The sequence below is a fragment of the Procambarus clarkii genome, chromosome 46 (genome assembly GCF_040958095.1).
Source record: "Procambarus clarkii isolate CNS0578487 chromosome 46, FALCON_Pclarkii_2.0, whole genome shotgun sequence".
In the NCBI taxonomy this organism is placed as follows: Eukaryota; Metazoa; Arthropoda; class Malacostraca; order Decapoda; family Cambaridae; genus Procambarus; species Procambarus clarkii.
Window position 1 is genome coordinate 26,434,128 of NC_091195.1, and position 19,753 is coordinate 26,453,880.

General features: G+C 50.3%; 1 protein-coding gene across 3 annotated transcripts in view; it reads left to right on the top strand.

Moving 5' to 3' along the window:
• The first annotated feature begins 814 nt into the window (after positions 1 to 814).
• LOC123770557 (serine/arginine repetitive matrix protein 2) overlaps positions 815 to 19,753 on the top strand; it is a 121,124-nt gene continuing 102,185 nt past the window's right edge. For 2 of the 3 annotated variants that reach the window (XR_011222188.1, XM_045762574.2), the window contains exons 1-2: positions 815 to 1,014; positions 8,992 to 9,133. Coding sequence is in view for 2 of the 3 variants with exons in the window: in XM_045762574.2 (XP_045618530.1) it covers positions 860 to 1,014; positions 8,992 to 9,133 (297 nt within the window). In the remaining variant the exon portion in view is untranslated. The remainder of the gene's footprint in view (positions 1,015 to 8,991; positions 9,134 to 19,753) is intronic. The other variant, XM_045762577.2, reaches the window with a different exon arrangement.

Consider the following 19,753-nt stretch of genomic DNA (forward strand, 5'->3'; position numbering starts at 1 on the left):
CTCCCATGGCTCCCCCCTCACCTGTGATGGCTCCCATGGCTCCCCCCCTCACCTGTGATGGCTCCCATGGCTCCCCCCTCACCTGTGATGGCTCCCATGGCTCCCCCCTCACCTGTGATGGCTCCCATGGCTCCCCCCTCACCTGTGATGGCTCCCATGGCTCCCCCTCACCTGTGATGGCTCCCATGGCTCCCCCCTCACCTGTGATAGCTCCCATGGCTCCCCCCTCACCTGTGATGGCTCCCATGGCTCCCCCCCTCACCTGTGATGGCTCCCATGGCTCCCTCCCCTCACCTGTGATGGCTCCCATGGCTCCCCCCTCACCTGTGATGGCTCCCATGGCTCCCCCCTCACCTCTGATGGCTCACCTGGCTCCCCCCTCACCTGTGATGGCTCCCATGGCTCCCCCCTCATCTGTGATGGCTCCCATGGCTCCCCCCTCACCTGTGATGGCTCCCATGGCTCCCCCCTCACCTGTGATGGCTCCCCCTCACCTGTGATGGCTCCCATGGCTCCCCCCTCACATGTGATGGCTCCCATGGCTCCCCCCTCACCTGTGATGGCTCCCATGGCTCCCCCCCTCACCTGTGATAGCTCCCATGGCTCCCCCCTCACCTGTGATGGCTCCCCTGGCTCCCCCCCCTCACCTGTGATGGCTCCCATGGCTCCCCCCTCACCTGTGATGGCTCCCATGGCTCCCCCCTCACCTGTGATGGCTCCCATGGCTCCCCCCTCACCTGTGAAGGCTCCCCCCTCACCTGTGATGGCTCCCCCCTCACCTGTGATGGCTCCCCGTCTCACCTGTGATGGCTGACCTACCCTCTCCCTCACCACAGAGCCACCAGCAGCAGGAGCAGTGATGGTGTGCGAGGCGCCACGCACCAGGACGCTACTGGTCAGTCGCCGCGGCGGGTTCCTGGAGGACCCGTTCTTCAGGGACGCCTGGGGGGACTACAATAACGCTGTCCGGAGGATCGTCGATAGGTACACCTCGGCCTACACTTCTCCTGTCTGGTACACTGTACTAATTGCACTTCTTATGTCTGGTACACTGCACTAACCACTTCTCGTGTCTGGAACACTGCATTAACTGCACTTCTCGTGTCTGGAACACTGCATTAACTGCACTTCTCGTGTCTGGAACACTGCACTAACTGCACTTCTCGTGTCTGGAACACTGCATTAACTGCACTTCTCGTGTCTGGAACACTGCACTAACCACTTCTCGTGTCTAGAACACTGCATTAAGTGCACTTCTCGTGTCTGGAACACTGCACTAACCACTTCTCGTGTCTAGAACACTGCATTAACTGCACTTCTCGTGTCTGGAACACTGCACTAACCACTTCTCGTGTCTAGAACACTGCATTAAGTGCACTTCTCGTGTCTGGAACACTGCACTAACCACTTCTCGTGTCTAGAACACTGCATTAACTGCACTTCTTGTGTCTGGTACTCTGCACTGTCTCCAGCACTTCTCCTAGCCTAATATTGAGAACTAATCACCTCTGCATGACTGGCTTGTAACTGTCATCAGCATGTTTCATGACACATTTAAAGCTGTCTGAATCAGTTATTTAGTGTGTGGGTAGGGGGAGGGAACTATCACGAGAAAGCGTCAAGCCATTACAACTTTATAGCATTGGGAAGGGGTCAGAATAAGGGTTTGGGATGCGACGGGGGGAAAGGAATGGTGCACAACCACTTGGACGGTCGGGGATTGAACGCGAACCTGCATGAAACATGACCGTTGCTCTACCCTAAGCCCAAGTGGGTAGTGGGTGACCTGTGTTGGCAGTACTAGTTTTCACTCAACTTTATTCATAAATCGGTGTACTTGTATTATCTTTGAACACCAGAGTTTAAAATGAACACTGAAACATGGTGTTCCAGTGTTCAAAAATAATAATATGGTTAGTTCATTTTAATTAAGAATTCGCCTCAGTCTGTAGCAGGTTGTGTGTACTCCGTCACTGGCAGTGTGCATTTGTTTACATCGGCCAAACTGGTAAACTGCTGTGGTCACGTTTACAACAACATCCTTACTCGATTCATTCAACACTCTAATGCATTGTATTTACATTCCAATGCATGTGATCATTCTATCGACTGGAGAGAAGCAAAATACATTGCTCAGTGTAAGGGTGAGTGAAATTTGCTTGAGTCAGCCTTGATCAACAAATGCACCAACACCTTTACTCTTACTCTTAACCTTGGCATGCACAAATTACATTCGAATATAAGCTTCAATATTTCACCTCAGTACATGATAAAATAAGCACCCCTGGTAGGTGGGGGTGTTCAAGTTTTTTTTCTTAATTTATCTTTCATGTAGCCCGTTTTCTGTAGAGCTTCCTTACCGTCGAAACATCAAACCTCTCTCAATGTTTACGGACGACGCCAAAATTATGAGAAGGGTTAAGAAAGAAGAGGACTGTTTGAGGCTTCAAAAAGACTTGGACAACTGAAGGAATGGTCCAACAAAGAGTTGTAAGAGTTTAACCCGAGCAAATGTAATGTAATGAAGATAGGTGTAGGGAGCAGGAGCCAGATTCACGAAAGCACTTACGCAAGCACTTACGAATGTGTACATCTTTCCTCAATCTTTGACGGGTTTGTTTACATTTATTAAACAGTTTACAAGTATGAAAACTTCCCAATCAACTGTTGTTATTGTTATAAACAGCCTCCTGGTGCTTCGGAGCTCATTAAATTTTTAATAATTGGAAACAAAGCCACCAAAGATTGAGAAAAGATGTACAGGTTTGTAAGTGCTTGCGTAAGTGCTTTCGTGAATCTGGCCCCAGGAGGCCAGATACGAGGTATCATTTGGGAGATGAAATACTTCAAAATCAGAGAGAGAAAAAAGCCTGGGGGTTGATATCACGCCAGACCTGTCCCCTGAAGCCCATATCAAGAGGATAACATCAGTGGCATGTGGCAAGCTGGCCAACATACGAACGGTCTTTAGAAACTTGTGTAAGGAATTATTTAGAACCCTTGTATACCACATATGTCAGACCTATCCTGGAGTATGCAACTGCAGCATGGAGTCCATATCTCGTCAAGCTTAAGACTAAATTGGAGAAGGTTCAGAGGTTTACCACCAGACTAGTACCCGAGCTGAGGAGCATAAACTATGAGGAGAGAATAAGGAAATTAAACCTCACGTCGCTGGAAGACATGAGATTTAGAATGGATCGACATGATCACAACATGCAAGATTCTCTAAGGAATTGATAGACAAAGACAGTTTATTTAACACAAGGGGCACACGCACCAGGGGACAGGTGGAAATTGAGTGCCCAAATGAGCCACAGAGATATTAGAAAGAACTTTTTCAGTGACAGTGTAGTTGACAAGTGGAATGCATTAGGCAGTGATGTGGTGGAGGCTGACTCCATACACAGTTTCAAGTGTAGATATGATAGAGCCCAATAGGCTCAGGAACCTGTACACCAGTTGATTGACAGTTGAGAGGCGGGACCAAAGAGCCAGAGCTCAACCCCCGCAAGCACAAATAGGTAGGTACCAGTTCACCCACAGTAACTGGTGGTGTTCACAGGGTTCACACACAGTAACTGGTGGTGTTGACAGGTTCACACACAGTAACTGGTGGTGTTCACAGGTTCACCCACAGTAACTGGTGGTGTTCACAGGTTCACACACAGTAACTGGTGGTGTTCACAGGTTCACACACAGTAACTGGGGGTGTTCACAGGTTCACACACAGTAACTGGTGGTGTTCACAGGTTCACACACAGTAACTGGTGGTGTTCACAGGTTCACACACAGTAACTGGGGGTGTTCACAGGTTCACACACAGTAACTGGTGGTGTTCACACACACAGTAACTGGTGGTGTTCACACACAGTAACTGGTGGTGTTCACACACACAGTAACTGGTGGTGTTCACACACAGTAACTGGTGGTGTTCACACACACAGTAACTGGTGGTGTTCACAGGTTCACACACAGTAACTGGTGGTGTTCACAGGTTCACACACAGTAACTGGTGGTGTTCACAGGTTCACACACAGTAACTGGTGGTGTTCACACACACAGTAACTGGTGGCGTTCACAGGTTCACACACACAGTAACTGGTGGTGTTCACAGGGTTCACACACACAGTAACTGGTGGTGTTCACAGGTTCACACACAGTAACTGGTGGTGTTCACAGGTTCACACACACAGTAACTGGTGGTGTTCACACACACAGTAACTGGTGGTGTTCACAGGTTCACACACAGTAACTGGTGGTGTTCACAGGTTCACACACACAGTAACTGGTGGTGTTCACAGGGTTCACACACACAGTAACTGGTGGTGTTCACAGGTTCACACACAGTAACTGGTGGTGTTCACAGGTTCACACACACAGTAACTGGTGGTATTCACAGGTTCACACACACAGTAACTGGTGGTGTTCACACACACAGTAACTGGGGGTGTTCACAGGTTCACACACACAGTAACTGGTGGTGTTCACAGGCTCAACCACATAGTAACTGGTGGTGTTCACAGGTTCACCCACAGTAACTGGTGGTGTTCACAGGTTCACACACAGTAACTGGTGGTGTTCACAGGTTCACACACAGTAACTGGTGGTGTTCACAGGTTCACCCACAGTAACTGGTGGTGTTCACCCACACAGTAACTAGTGGTGTTCACACACACAGTAACTGGTGGTGTTCACAGGTTCACCCACAGTAACTGGTGGTGTTCACAGGTTCACACACAGTAACTGCTGGTGTTCACAGGTTCACCCACAGTAACTGGTGGTGTTCACAGGTTCACCCACAGTAACTGGTGGTGTTCACAGGTTCACCCACAGTAACTGGTGGTGTTCACAGGTTCACCCACAGTAACTGGTGGTGTTCACAGGTTCACCCACAGTAACTGGTGGTGTTCACAGGTTCACACACAGTAACTGGTGGTGTTCACAGGTTCACCCACAGTAACTGGTGGTGTTCACCCACACAGTAACTGGTGGTGTTCACACACACAGTAACTGGTGGTGTTCACAGGTTCACCCACAGTAACTGGTGGTGTTCACAGGTTCACACACAGTAACTGCTGGTGTTCACAGGTTCACCCACAGTAACTGGTGGTGTTCACAGGTTCACCCACAGTAACTGGTGGTGTTCACAGGTTCAACCACACAGTAACTGGTGGTGTTCACAGGTTCACACACAGTAACTGCTGGTGTTCACAGGTTCACCCACAGTAACTGGTGGTGTTCACAGGTTCACACACAGTAACTGCTGGTGTTCACAGGTTCACCCACACAGTAACTGGTGGTGTTCACAGGTTCACCCACAGTAACTGGTGGTGTTCACACACAGTAACTGGTGGTGTTCACAGGTTCACACACAGTAACTGGTGGTGTTCACAGGTTCAACCACAGTAACTGGTGGTGTTCACAGGTTCACACACAGTAACTGCTGGTGTTCACAGGTTCAACCACATAGTAACTGGTGGTGTTCACCCACACAGTAACTGGTGGTGTTCACAGGTTCACCCACAGTAACTGGTGGTGTTCACACACACAGTAACTGGTGGTGTTCACACACACAGTAACTGGTTGTGATCACAGGTTCACACACAGTAACTGGTGGTGTTCACAGGTTCAACCACATAGTAACTGGTGGTGTTCACAGGTTCACCCACAGTAACTGGTGGTGTTCACAGGTTCACCCACAGTAACTGGTGGTGTTCACCCACACAGTAACTGGTGGTGTTCACAGGTTCACCCACAGTAACTGGTGGTGTTCACACACACAGTAACTGGTGGTGTTCACAGGTTCACACACAGTAACTGGTGGTGTTCACAGGTTCAACCACATAGTAACTGGTGGTGTTCACAGGTTCACCCACAGTAACTGGTGGTGTTCACCCACACAGTAACTGGTGGTGTTCACAGGTTCACCCACAGTAACTGGTGGTGTTCACACACACAGTAACTGGTGGTGTTCACAGGTTCACACACAGTAACTGGTGGTGTTCACAGGTTCACCCACACAGTAACTGGTGGTGTTCACAGGTTCACACACAGTAACTGGTGGTGTTCACAGGTTCACCCACACAGTAACTGGTGGTGTTCACAGGTTCACCCACAGTAACTGGTGGTGTTCACAGGTTCACCCACACAGTAACTGGTGGTGTTCACAGGTTCACCCACACAGTAACTGGTGGTGTTCACAGGTTCACCCACAGTAACTGGTGGTGTTCACAGGTTCACCCACACAGTAACTGGTGGTGTTCACAGGTTCACACACAGTAACTGGTGGTGTTCACAGGTTCACACACATAGTAACTGGTGGTGTTCACAGGTTCACACACAGTAACTGGTGGTGTTCACAGGTTCACACACAGTAACTGGTGGTGTTCACAGGTTCACACACACAGTAACTGGTGGTGTTCACAGGTTCACACACACAGTAACTGGTGGTGTTCACAGGTTCACACACACAGTAACTGGTGGTGTTCACAGGTTCACCCACAGTAACTGGTGGTGTTCACAGGTTCACACACAGTAACTGGTGGTGTTCACAGGTTCAACCACACTAGTAACTGGTGGTGTTCACAGGGTTCACACACAGTAACTGGTGGTGTTCACAGGTTCACACACAGTAACTGGTGGTGTTCACAGGTTCACACACAGTAACTGGTGGTGTTCACAGGTTCACACACACAGTAACTGGTGGTGTTCACAGGGTTCACACACACAGTAACTGGTGGTGTTCACAGGTTCACACACACAGTAACTGGTGGTGTTCACAGGTTCACACACACAGTAACTGGTGGTGTTCACAGGTTCACACACAGTAACTGGTGGTGTTCACAGGTTCACACACACAGTAACTGGTGGTGTTCACAGGTTCACACACAGTAACTGGTGGTGTTCACAGGTTCACCTACACAGTAACTGGTGGTGTTCACAGGTTCACCCACGCAGTAACTGGTGGTGTTCACAGGTTCACCTACACAGTAACTGGTGGTGTTCACAGGTTCACCCACGCAGTAACTGGTGGTGTTCACAGGTTCACCCACGCAGTAACTGGTGGTGTTCACAGGTTCACCCACGCAGTAACTGGTGGTGTTCACAGGTTCACACACAGTAACTGGTGGTGTTCACACACACAGTAACTGGTGGTGTTCACAGGTTCACACACAGTAACTGGTGGTGTTCACAGGTTCACACACACAGTAACTGGTGGTGTTCACAGGTTCACACACAGTAACTGGTGGTGTTCACAGGTTCACACACACAGTAACTGGTGGTGTTCACAGGTTCACCCACAGTAACTGGTGGTGTTCACAGGTTCACACACAGTAACTGGTGGTGTTCACAGGTTCACACACACAGTAACTGGTGGTGTTCACAGGTTCACACACACAGTAACTGGTGGTGTTCACAGGGTTCACACACACAGTAACTGGTGGTGTTCACAGGTTCACACACAGTAACTGGTGGTGTTCACAGGTTCACACACACAGTAACTGGTGGTGTTCACAGGTTCACCCACGTAGTAACTGGTGGTGTTCACAGGTTCACACACAGTAACTGGTGGTGTTCACACACACAGTAACTGGTGGTGTTCACAGGTTCACACACAGTAACTGGTGGTGTTCACAGGTTCACACACACAGTAACTGGTGGTGTTCACAGGGTTCACACACACAGTAACTGGTGGTGTTCACAGGTTCACACACAGTAACTGGTGGTGTTCACAGGTTCACCCCCACAGTAACTGGTGGTGTTCACAGGTTCACCCACAGTAACTGGTGGTGTTCACAGGTTCACACACACAGTAACTGGTGGTGATCACAGGTTCACCCCCACAGTAACTGGTGGTGTTCACAGGTTCACACACAGTAACTGGTGGTGTTCACAGGTTCACCCTCACAGTAACTGGTGGTGTTCACAGGTTCACACACACAGTAACTGGTGGTGTTCACAGGTCCACAAACACAGTAACTGGTGGTGTTCACAGGTTCACCCACAGTAACTGGTGGTGTTCACAGGTTCACCCACAGCAACTGGTGGTGTTCACAGGTTCAACCACATAGTAACTGGTGGTGTTCACAGGGTTCACACGCAGTAACTGGTGGTGTTCACAGGGTTCACACACAGTAACTGGTGGTGTTCACAGGTTCACACACAGTAACTGGTGGTGTTCACAGGTTCACACACAGTAACTGGTGGTGTTCACAGGTTCACACACAGTAACTGGTGGTGTTCACAGGTTCACCCACAGTAACTGGTGGTGTTCACACACACAGTAACTGGTGGTGTTCACAGGGTTCACACACAGTAACTGGTGGTGTTCACAGGGTTCACACACAGTAACTGGTGGTGTTCACAGGTTCACACACAGTAACTGGTGGTGTTCACAGGTTCACACACACAGTAACTGGTGGTGTTCACAGGTTCACACACAGTAACTGGTGGTGTTCACAGGTTCACACACAGTAACTGGTGGTGTTCACAGGTTCACCCACAGTAACTGGTGGTGTTCACAGGTTCACACACACAGTAACTGGTGGTGTTCACAGGTTCTCACACAGTAACTGGTGGTGTTCACAGGTTCACCCACAGTAACTGGTGGTGTTCACAGGTTCACACACAGTAACTGGTGGTGTTCACAGGTTCACCCACAGTAACTGGTGGTGTTCACAGGTTCACACACAGTAACTGGTGGTGTTCACAGGTTCACACACAGTAACTGGTGGTGTTCACAGGTTCACACACAGCAACTGGTGGTGTTCACAGGTTCACACACACAGTAACTGGTGGTGTTCACAGGTTCACACACAGCAACTGGTGGTGTTCACAGGTTCACCCACAGTAACTGGTGGTGTTCACAGGTTCACACACAGTAACTGGTGGTGTTCACAGGTTCACCCACAGTAACTGGTGGTGTTCACAGGTTCACACACAGTAACTGGTGGTGTTCACACACACAGTAACTGGTGGTGTTCACAGGTTCAACCATGGAGGGATGTTCGCCCCAAGAGACCGTCTGCGGGACTCCCACTACCACACCATGTACAGGACTCTGCGCTCTGCTCGCATCAACTACGCCGCGCAGGCAGCAGCCTTCAAGGACCAGGGCGATGTTTACAAGGTGAGTCGCGCCCCCTGGTGTTCTCATACACCATCCTGCCGGGTGTATGGTGTTCTGGCGTCGTGTATGGTGTTCTGGAGTCGTGTATGGTGTTCTGGCGTCGTGTATGGTGTTCTAGCGTGGTGTATGGTGTTCTGGCGTGGTGTATGGTGTGGTGTATGGTGTTCTGGCGTGGTGTATGGTGTTCTGGCGTGGTGTATGATGTTCTGGCGTGGTGTATGGTGTTCTAGCGTGGTGTATGGTGTTCTGGCGTGGTGTATGGTGTTCCTGCCGGGTGTATGGTGTTCTGGCGTGGTGTATGGTGTTCCTGCCGGGTGTATGGTGTTCTGGCGTGGAGTATGGTGCTCTGGCGTGGTGTATGGTGTTCTGGCGTGGTGTATGGTGTTCTGGAGTCGTGTATGGTGTTCTGGAGTCGTGTATGGTGTTCTGGCGTCGTGTATGGTGTGGTGTATGGTGTTCTGGCGTCGTGTATGGTGTTCTGGCGTGGTGTATGGTGTTCTGGCGTCGTGTATGGTGTGGTGTATGGTGTTCTGGCGTCGTGTATGGTGTTCTGGCGTGGTGTATGGTGTTCTGGCGTGGTGTATGGTGTTCTGGCGTGGTGTATGGTGTTCTGGCGTGGTGTATGGTGTTCTGGCGTGGTGTATGGTGCTCTGGCGTGGTGTATGGTGTTCCTGCCGGGTGTATGGTGTTCTGGCGTGGAGTATGGTGCTCTGGCGTGGTGTATGGTGTTCTGGCGTCGTGTATGGTGTTCTGGCCTCGTGTATGGTGTTCTGGCGTCGTGTATGGTGTTCTGGCGTCGTGTATGGTGTTCTGGCGTCGTGTATGGTGTTCTGGCGTGGTGTATGGTGTTTCTACCTGGTGCAAGGGGTTTTGGTGTGGTGTATAGTGTTCTAGCGTGGTGTATGGTGTTTTAGCGTGGTGTATGGTGTTCTGGCGTGGTGTACGGTGTTCTAGCGTGGTGTATGGTGTTCTGGCGTGGTGTATGGTGTTCTGGCGTGGTGTATGGTGTTCTGGCGTGGTGTATGGTGTTCTAGCGTGGTGTATGGTGTTCTAACGTGGTGTATGGTGTTCTGGCGTGGTGTTCGGTGTTCTAGCGTGGTGTATGGTGTTCTGGCGTGGTGTATGGTGTTCTGGCGTGGTGTATGGTGTTCTAGCGTGGTGTATGGTGTTCTAGCGTGGTGTATGGTGTTCTAGCGTGGTGTATGGTGTTCTGGCGTGGTGTTTGGTGTTCTAGCGTGGTGTATGGTGTTCTAGCGTGGTGTATGGTGTTCTAGCGTGGTGTATGGTGTTCTAGCGTGGTGTATGGTGTTCTGGCGTGGTGTATGGTGTTCTAGCATGGTGTATGGTGTTCTGGCGTGGTGTACGGTGTTCTAGCGTGGTGTATGGTGTTCTGGCGTGGTGTATGGTGTTCCTGCCGGGTGTATGGTGTTCTGGCGTGGAGTATGGTGCTCTGGCGTGGTGTATGGTGTTCTGGCGTGGTGTATGGTGTTCTGGAGTCGTGTATGATGTTCTGGAGTCGTGTATGGTGTTCTGGCGTCGTGTATGGTGTGGTGTATGGTGTTCTGGCGTCGTGTATGGTGTTCTGGCGTGGTGTATGGTGTTCTGGCGTCGTGTATGGTGTTCTGGCGTCGTGTATGGTGTGGTGTATGGTGTTCTGGCGTCGTGTATGGTGTTCTGGCGTCGTGTATGGTGTTCTGGCGTGGTGTATGGTGTTCTGGCGTGGTGTATGGTGTTCTGGCGTGGTGTATGGTGTTCTGGCGTGGTGTATGGTGCTCTGGCGTGGTGTATGGTGTTCCTGCCGGGTGTATGGTGTTCTGGCGTGGAGTATGGTGCTCTGGCGTGGTGTATGGTGTTCTGGCGTCGTGTATGGTGTTCTGGCGTCGTGTATGGTGTTCTGGCGTCGTGTATGGTGTTCTGGCGTCGTGTATGGTGTTCTGGCGTCGTGTATGGTGTTCTGGCGTGGTGTATGGTGTTTCTACCTGGTGCAAGGGGTTTTGGTGTGGTGTATAGTGTTCTAGCGTGGTGTATGGTGTTTTAGCGTGGTGTATGGTGTTCTGGCGTGGTGTACGGTGTTCTAGCGTGGTGTATGGTGTTCTGACGTGGTGTATGGTGTTCTGGCGTGGTGTATGGTGTTCTGGCGTGGTGTATGGTGTTCTGGCGTGGTGTACGGTGTTCTAGCGTGGTGTATGGTGTTCCGGCGTGGTGTATGGTGTTCTGGCGTGGTGTATGGTGTTCTAGCGTGGTGTATGGTGTTCTAGCGTGGTGTATGGTGTTCTAGCGTGGTGTATGGTGTTCTAGCGTGGTGTATGGTGTTCTAGCGTGGTGTATGGTGTTCTAGCGTGGTGTATGGTGTTCTGGCGTGGTGTTTGGTGTTCTAGCGTGGTGTATGGTGTTCTAGCGTGGTGTATGGTGTTCTAGCGTGGTGTATGGTGTTCTAGCGTGGTGTATGGTGTTCTGGCGTGGTGTATGGTGTTCTAGCATGGTGTATGGTGTTCTGGCGTGGTGTACGGTGTTCTAGCGTGGTGTATGGTGTTCTGGCGTGGTGTTTGGTGTTCTAGCGTGGTGTATGGTGTTCTAGCGTGGTGTATGGTGTTCTAGCATGGTGTATAGTGTTCTAGCGTGGTGTATGGTGTTCTAGCGTGTTGTATGGTGTTCTAGCGTAGTGTATGGTGTTCTGGCGTGGTGTATGGTGTTCTAGCATGGTGTATGGTGTTCTAGCGTGGTGTATGGTGTTCTAGCGTGGTGTATGGTGTTATAGCGTGGTGTATGGTGTTTTAGCGTGGTGTATGGTGTTTTAGCGTGGTGTATGGTGTTCTAGCGTGGTGTATGGTGTTCTGGCGTGGTGTACGGTGTTCTAGCGTGGTGTATGGTGTTCTAGCGTGGTGTATGGTGTTCTAGCGTGGTGTATGGTGTTCCTACCTGGTAAATGGTGTTCTAGCGTGGTGTATGGTGTTCCTACCTGGTAAATGGTGTTCTAGCGTGGTGTATGGTGTTCCTACCTGGTAAATGGTGTTTTACCGTGGTGTATGGTGTTCTAGCGTGGTGTATGGTGTTCCTGCCTGGTTTATGGTGTTCTAGCGTAGTGTATGGTGTTCTATCGTAGTGTTTGGTGTTCTAGCGTGGTGTATGGTGTTCTAGCGTGGTGTATGGTGTTCTAGCGTGGTGTATGGTGTTCTAGCGTGGTGTATTGTGTTCTGGCGTTGTGTAGGGTGCTCTAGCGTGGTGTATGGTGTTCTAGCGTGGTGTATGGTGTTCTTACGTGGTGTATGGTGTTCTGGCGTGGTGTATGGTGTTTTAGCGTGGTGTATGGAGTTCTGGCGTGGTGTATGGTGTTCTAGCGTGGTGTATGGTGTTCCTACCTGGTAAATGGTGTTCTAGCGTGGTGTATGGTGTTCCTACCTGGTAAATGGTGTTTTAGCGTGGTGTATGGTGTTCTAGCGTGGTGTATGGTGTTCCTGCCTGGTTTATGGTGTTCTAGCGTAGTGTATGGTGTTCTATCGTAGTGTTTGGTGTTCTAGCGTGGTGTATGGTGTTCTAGCGTGGTGTATGGTGTTCTAGCGTGGTGTATGGTGTTCCTACCTGGTAAATGGTGTTCTAGCGTGGTGTATGGTGTTCTAGCGTGGTGTATGGTGTTCTAGCGTGGTGTATGGTGTTCCTACCTGGTAAATGGTGTTCTAGCGTGGTGTATGGTGTTCCTACCTGGTAAATGGTGTTTTAGCGTGGTGTATGGTGTTCCTGCCTGGTTTATGGTGTTCTAGCGTAGTGTATGGTGTTCTATCGTAGTGTATGGTGTTCTATCGTAGTGTTTGGTGTTCTAGCGTGGTGTATGGTGTTCTAGCGTGGTGTATGGTGTTCTAGCGTGGTGTATTGTGTTCTGGCGTTGTGTAGGGTGCTCTAGCGTGGTGTATGGTGTTCTAGCGTGGTGTATGGTGTTCTTACGTTGTGTATGGTGTTCTGGCGTGGTGTATAGTGTTCTGGCGTGGTGTATGGTGTTCTGGCGTGGTGTATGGTGTTTTAGCGTGGTGTATGGAGTTCTGGCGTGGTGTATGGTGTTCTAGCGTGGTGTATGGTGTTCTATAGCGTGGTGTATGGTTTTCTGGCGTGGTGTATGGTGTACTGACGTGGTGTATGGTGTTCGTACGTGGTGTATGGTGTTCTGGCGTGGTGTATAGTGATCTGGCGTGGTGTATGGTGTTCTGGCGTGGTGTATAGTGTTCTGGCGTGGTTTATGGTGTTCTGATGTGGTGTATGGTGTTCTGGCGCGGTGTATAGTGTTCTGGCGTGGTTTATGGTGTTCTGATGTGGTGTATGGTGTTCTAGCGTGGTGTATGGTGTTATGGCGTTGTGTATGGTGTTCTGGCGTGGTGTATGGTGTTCTTACGTGGTGTATGGTGTTCTGGCGTGGTGTATAGTGTTCTGGCGTGGTGTATGGTGTTCTGGCGTGGTGTATAGTGTTCTGGCGTGGTGTATGGTGTTCTGGCGTGGAGTATGGTCCTCTGGCGTGGTGTATGGTGTTCTTGCGTCGTGTATGGTGTTCTGGCGTGGTGTATGGTGTTCTGGCGTGGTGTATGGTCCTCTGGCGTAGTGTATGGTGTTCTTGCGTCGTGTATGGTGTTCTGGCGTGGTGTATGGTGTTCTGGCGTGGTGTATGGTGTTCTGGCGTGGTGTATGGTGTTCTGGCGTGGTGTATGGTGCTCTGGCGTGGTGTATGGTGTTCCTGCCGGGTGTATGGTGTTCTAGCGTGGAGTATGGTGCTCTGGCGTGGTGTATTGTGTTCTGGCGTCGTGTATGGTGTTCTGGCGTCGTGTATGGTGTTCTGGCGTCGTGTATGGTGTTCTGGCGTCGTGTATGGTGTTCTGGCGTGGTGTATGGTGTTCTGGCGTCGTGTATGGGGTTTTGGTGTGGTGTATGGTGTTCTAGCGTGGTGTATGGTGTTTTAGCGTGGTGTATGGTGTTCTGGCGTGGTGTACGGTGTTCTAGCGTGGTGTATGGTGTTCTGGCGTGGTGTATGGTGTTCTGGCGTGGTGTATGGTGTTCTGGCGTGGTGTATGGTGTTCTAGCGTGGTGTATGGTGTTCTAACGTGGTGTATGGTGTTCTGGCGTGGTGTACGGTGTTCTGGCGTGGTGTATGGTGTTCTGGCGTGGTGTATGGTGTTCTAGCGTGGTGTATGGTGTTCTAGCGTGGTGTATGGTGTTCTGGCGTGGTGTTTATAGTGTTCTAGCGTGGTGTATGGTGTTCTGGCGTGGTGTATGGTGTTCTGGCGTGGTGTACGGTGTTCTAGCGTGGTGTATGGTGTTTTAGCGTGGTGTATGGTGTTCTAGCGTGGTGTATGGTGTTCTGGCGTGGTGTATGGTGTTCTAGCATGGTGTATGGTGTTCTGGCGTGGTGTACGGTGTTCTAGCGTGGTGTATGGTGTTCTGGCGTGGTGTACGGTGTTCTAGCGTGGTGTATGGCGTTCTGGCGTGGTGTACGGTGTTCTAGCGTGGTGTATGGCGTTCTGGCGTGGTGTATGGTGTTTTAGCGTGGTGTATGGAGTTCTGGCGTGGTGTATGGTGTTCTAGCGTGGTGTATGGTGTTCTAGCGTGGTGTATGGTTTTCTGGCGTGGTGTATGGTGTACTGACGTGGTGTATGGTGTTCGTACGTGGTGTATGGTGTTCTGGCGTAGTGTATAGTGATCTGGCGTAGTGTATGGTGTTCTGGCGTGGTGTATAGTGTTCTGGCGTGGTTTATGGTGTTCTGATGTGGTGTATGGTGTTCTGGCGTGGTGTATAGTGTTCTGGCGTGGTTTATGGTGTTCTGATGTGGTGTATGGTGTTCTAGCGTGGTGTATGGTGTTATGGCGTTGTGTATGGTGTTCTGGCGTGGTGTATGGTGTTCTTACGTGGTGTATGGTGTTCTGGCGTGGTGTATAGTGTTCTGGCGTGGTGTATGGTGTTCTGGCGTGGTGTATAGTGTTCTGGCGTGGTGTATGGTGTTCTGGCGTGGAGTATGGTGCTCTGGCGTGGTGTATGGTGTTCTTGCGTGGTGTATGGTGTTCTGGCGTGGTGTATGGTGTTCTGGCGTGGTGTATGGTGTTCTGGCGTCGTGTATGGTGTTCTGGCGTGGTGTATGGTGTTCTGGCGTGGTGTATGGTGCTCTGGCGTGGTGTATGGTGTTCCTGCCGGGTGTATGGTGTTCTGGCGTGGAGTATGGTGCTCTGGCGTGGTGTATTGTGTTCTGGCGTCGTGTATGGTGTTCTGGCGTCGTGTATGGTGTTCTGGCGTCGTGTATGGTGTTCTGGCGTCGTGTATGGTGTTCTGGCGTCGTGTATGGTGTTCTGGCGTCGTGTATGGTGTTCTGGCGTCGTGTATGGTGTTCTGGCGTCGTGTATGGTGTTCTGGCGTGGTGTATGGTGTTCTGGCGTGGTGTATGGTGTTCTGGCGTGGTGTATGGTGTTCCTACCTGGTGCAAGGGGTTTTGGTGTGGTGTATGGTGTTCTAGCGTGGTGTATGGTGTTTTAGCGTGGTGTATGGTGTTCTGGCGTGGTGTACGGTGTTCTAGCGTGGTGTATGGTGTTCTGGCGTGGTGTATGGTGTTCTGGCGTGGTGTATGGTGTTCTAGCGTGGTGTATGGTGTTCTAACGTGGTGTATGGTGTTCTGGCGTGGTGTACGGTGTTCTGGCGTGGTGTATGGTGTTCTGGCGTGGTGTATGGTGTTCTAGCGTGGTGTATGGTGTTCTAGCGTGGTGTATGGTGTTCTGGCGTGGTGTTTGGTGTTCTAGCGTGGTGTATGGTGTTCTAGCGTGGTGTATGGTGTTCTAGCGTGGTGTATGGTGTTCTGGCGTGGTGTTTATAGTGTTCTAGCGTGGTGTATGGTGTTTTAGCGTGGTGTATGGTGTTCTAGCATGGTGTATGGTGTTCTGGCGTGGTGTACGGTGTTCTAGCGTGGTGTATGGTGTTCTGGCGTGGTGTTTGGTGTTCTAGCGTGGTGTATGGTGTTCTAGCGTGGTGTATGGTGTTCTAGTATGGTGTATGGTGTTCTAGCGTGGTGTATGATGTTCTAGCGTGGTGTATGGTGTTCTAGCGTGGTGTATGGTGTTCTGGCGTGGTGTATGGTGTTCTGGCATGGTGTATGGTGTTCTAGCGTGGTGTATGGTGTTCTAGCGTGGTGTATGGTGTTCTAGCGTGGTGTATGGTGTTCTAGCGTGGTGTATGGTGTTTTAGAGTGGTGTATGGTGTTCTAGCGTGGTGTATGGTGTTCTGGCGTGGTGTACGGTGTTCTAGTGTGGTGTATGGTGTTCTAGCGTGGTGTATGGTGTTCTAGCGTGGTATATGGTGTTTCTACCTGGTACATGGTGTTCTAGCGTGGTGTATGGTGTTTCTACCTGGTTTATGGTGTTCTAGCGTGGTGTATGGTGTTCTAGCGTGGTGTATGGTGTTTCTACCTGGTAAATGGTGTTCTAGCGTGGTGTATGGTGTTCTGGCGTGGTGTACGGTGTTCTAGCGTGGTGTATGGTGTTCTAGCGTGGTGTATGGTGTTCTAGCGTGGTGTATGGTGTTCTTACGTGGTGTCTGGTGTTCTGGCGTGGTGTATAGTGTTCTGGCGTGGTGTATGGTGTTCTGGCGTGGTGTACGGTGTTCTAGTGTGGTGTATGGTGTTCTAGCGTGGTGTATGGTGTTCTAGCGTGGTGTATAGTGTTCTTACGTGGTGTCTGGTGTTCTGGCGTGGTGTATAGTGTTCTGGCGTGGTGTACGGTGTTCTAGTGTGGTGTATGGTGTTCTAGCGTGGTGTATGGTGTTCTAGCGTGGTGTATGGTGTTCTTACGTGGTGTCTGGTGTTCTGGCGTGGTGTATAGTGTTCTGGCGTGGTGTATGGTGTTCTGGCGTGGTGTACGGTGTTCTATTGTGGTGTATGGTGTTCTAGCGTGGTGTATGGTGTTCTAGCGTGGTGTATGGTGTTCTTACGTGGTGTCTGGTGTTCTGGCGTGGTGTATAGTGTTCTAGCGTGGTGTATGGTGTTCTAGCGTGGTGTATGGTGTTCTTGCGTCGTGTATGGTGTTCTTACGTGGTGTATGGTGTTCTGGCGTGGTGTATAGTGTTCTGGCGTGGTGTTTGGTGTTCTGGCGTGGTGTATAGTGTTCTGGCGTGGTGTATGGTGTTCTGGCGTGGTGTATAGTGTTCTGGCGTGGTGTATGGTGTTCTGGCGTGGTGTATGGCGTGGTGTATGGTGTTCTAGCGTGGTGTATTGTGTTCTAGCGTGGTGTATGGTGTTCTTGCGTCGTGTATGGTGTTCTTACGTGGTGTATGGTGTTCTGGCGTGGTGTATAGTGTTCTGGCGTGGTGTATGGTGTTCTGGCGTGGTGTATAGTGTTCTGGCGTGGTGTATGGTGTTCTGGCGTGGTGTATGGCGTGGTGTATGGTGTTCTAGCGTGGTGTATGGTGTTCTGGCTTCGTGTATGGTGTTCTGGCGTCGTGTATGGTGTTCTGGCGTCGTGTATGGTGTTCTGGCGTCGTGTATGGTGTTCCTGCCTGTGTATTGTGTTCTGGCGTGGTGTATGGTGCACTAGCATAGTGTATGGTATTCTGGCGTGGTGTATGGTGCACTAGCATAGTGTATGGTATTCTGGCGTGGTGTATGGTGCACTAGCATAGTGTATGGTATTCTGGCGTGGTGTATGGTGCACTAGCATAGTGTATGGTATTCTGGCGTGGTGGATGGTGTTCTAGCGTGGTGTATGGTGTTCTTACGTGGTGTATGGTGTTCTGGCGTGGTGTATGGTGCACTAGCATAGTGTATGGTATTCTGGCGTGGTGTATGGTGCACTAGCATAGTGTATGGTATTCTGGCGTGGTGTATGGTGTTCTAGCGTGGTGTATGGTGTTCTAGCGTGGTGGATGGTGTTCTGGCGTGGTGTATGGTGTTCTGGCGTGGTGTATGGTGTTCTTACGTGGTGTATGGTCTTCTGGCGTGGTGTATGGTGTTCTGGCGTGGTGTATGGTGTTCTTACGTGGTGTATGGTGTACTGACGTGGTGTATGGTGTTCTGGCGTGGTGTATGGTGTTCTGGCGTGGTGTATGGTGTTCTAGCGTGGTGTATGGTGTTCTAGCGTGGTGTATGGTGTTCTTACGTGGTGTATGGTGTTCTGGCGTGGTGTATGGTGTTCTGGCGTGGTGTATGGTGTTCTAGCGTGGTGTATGGTGTTCTAGCGTGGTGTATGGTGTTCTAGCGTGGTGTATGGTGTTCTATCGTGGTGTATGGTGTTCTTACGTGGTGTATGGTGTTCTGGCGTGGTGTATGGTGTTCTGGCGTGGTGTATGGTGTTCTGGCGTGGTGTATGGTGTTCTAGCGTGGTGTATGGTGTTCTAGCGTGGTGTATGGTGTTCTAGCGTGGTGTATGGTGTTCTTACGTGGTGTATGGTGTTCTGGCGTGGTGTATGGTGTTCTGGCGTGGTGTATGGTGTTCTAGCGTGGTGTATGGTGTTCTAGCGTGGTGTATGGTGTTCTGGCGTGGTGTATGGTGTTCTGGCGTGGTGTATGGTGTTCTGGCGTGGTGTATGGTGTTCTAGCGTGGTGTATGGTGTTCTGGCGTGGTGTATGATGTTCCTGCCTGGTGCATGGGGTCTGGTGGGGTGTATGGTATTCTAGCGTGGTGTATGGTGTTCTAGCGTGGTGTATGGTGTTCTTACGTGGTGTATGGTGTTCTGGCGTGGTGTATGGTGTTCTGGCGTGGTGTATGGTGTTCTAGCGTGGTGTATGGTGTTCTAGCGTGGTGTATGGTGTTCTGGCGTGGTGTATGGTGTTCTGGCGTGGTGTATGGTGTTCTGGCGTGGTGTATGGTATTCTAGCGTGGTGTATGGTGTTCTGGCGTGGTGTATGGTGTTCTGGCGTGGTGTATGGTGTTCTGGCGTGGTGTATGGTGTTCTGGCGTGGTGTATGGTGTTCTAGCGTGGTGTATGGTGTTCTAGCGTGGTGTATGGTGTTCTAGCGTGGTGTATGGTGTTCTAGCGTGGTGTATGGTGTTCTAGCGTGGTGTATGGTGTTCTAGCGTGGTGTATGGTGTTCTAGCGTGGTGTATCGTGTTCTAGCGTGGTGTATCGTGTTCTAGCGTGGTGTATGGTGTTCTAGGGCCAAATTTACGAAGCAGTTACGCAAGCACTTACGAACGTGTACATCTTTTCTCAATCTCTGACGGCTTTGGTTAAGTTTATTAAACAGTTTACATGTATGAAAACTTGCCAATCAACTGTTGTTATTGTTATAAACAGCCTCCTGGTGCTTCGGAGCTCATTGACTGTATAATAATTGTAAACAAAGCCGCCAAAGATTGAGAATAGATGTACAGGTTCGTAAGTACTTGCGTAACTGCTTCGTGAATCTGTCCCCTGGTCGAGTCATCTTGTTAGGTCCCTCAGTCATCATATCATCATCTTAAGACTCCACAATGTCATCATGTTACAGTAATCAATCCCTATATCAACATATTAGCTTAGATCTCTATGCCTTTCTTTAAATTTATATATATTTTTTATGCCTATTTCTCCGTGGAGTGGCTTCTAGTTTTCAGTAATATTTTAGGTGTCTTTGTATATATAATTCTCAGTTCATTGAGCATAATTTTACAGTTTAAGTGATTTTAATA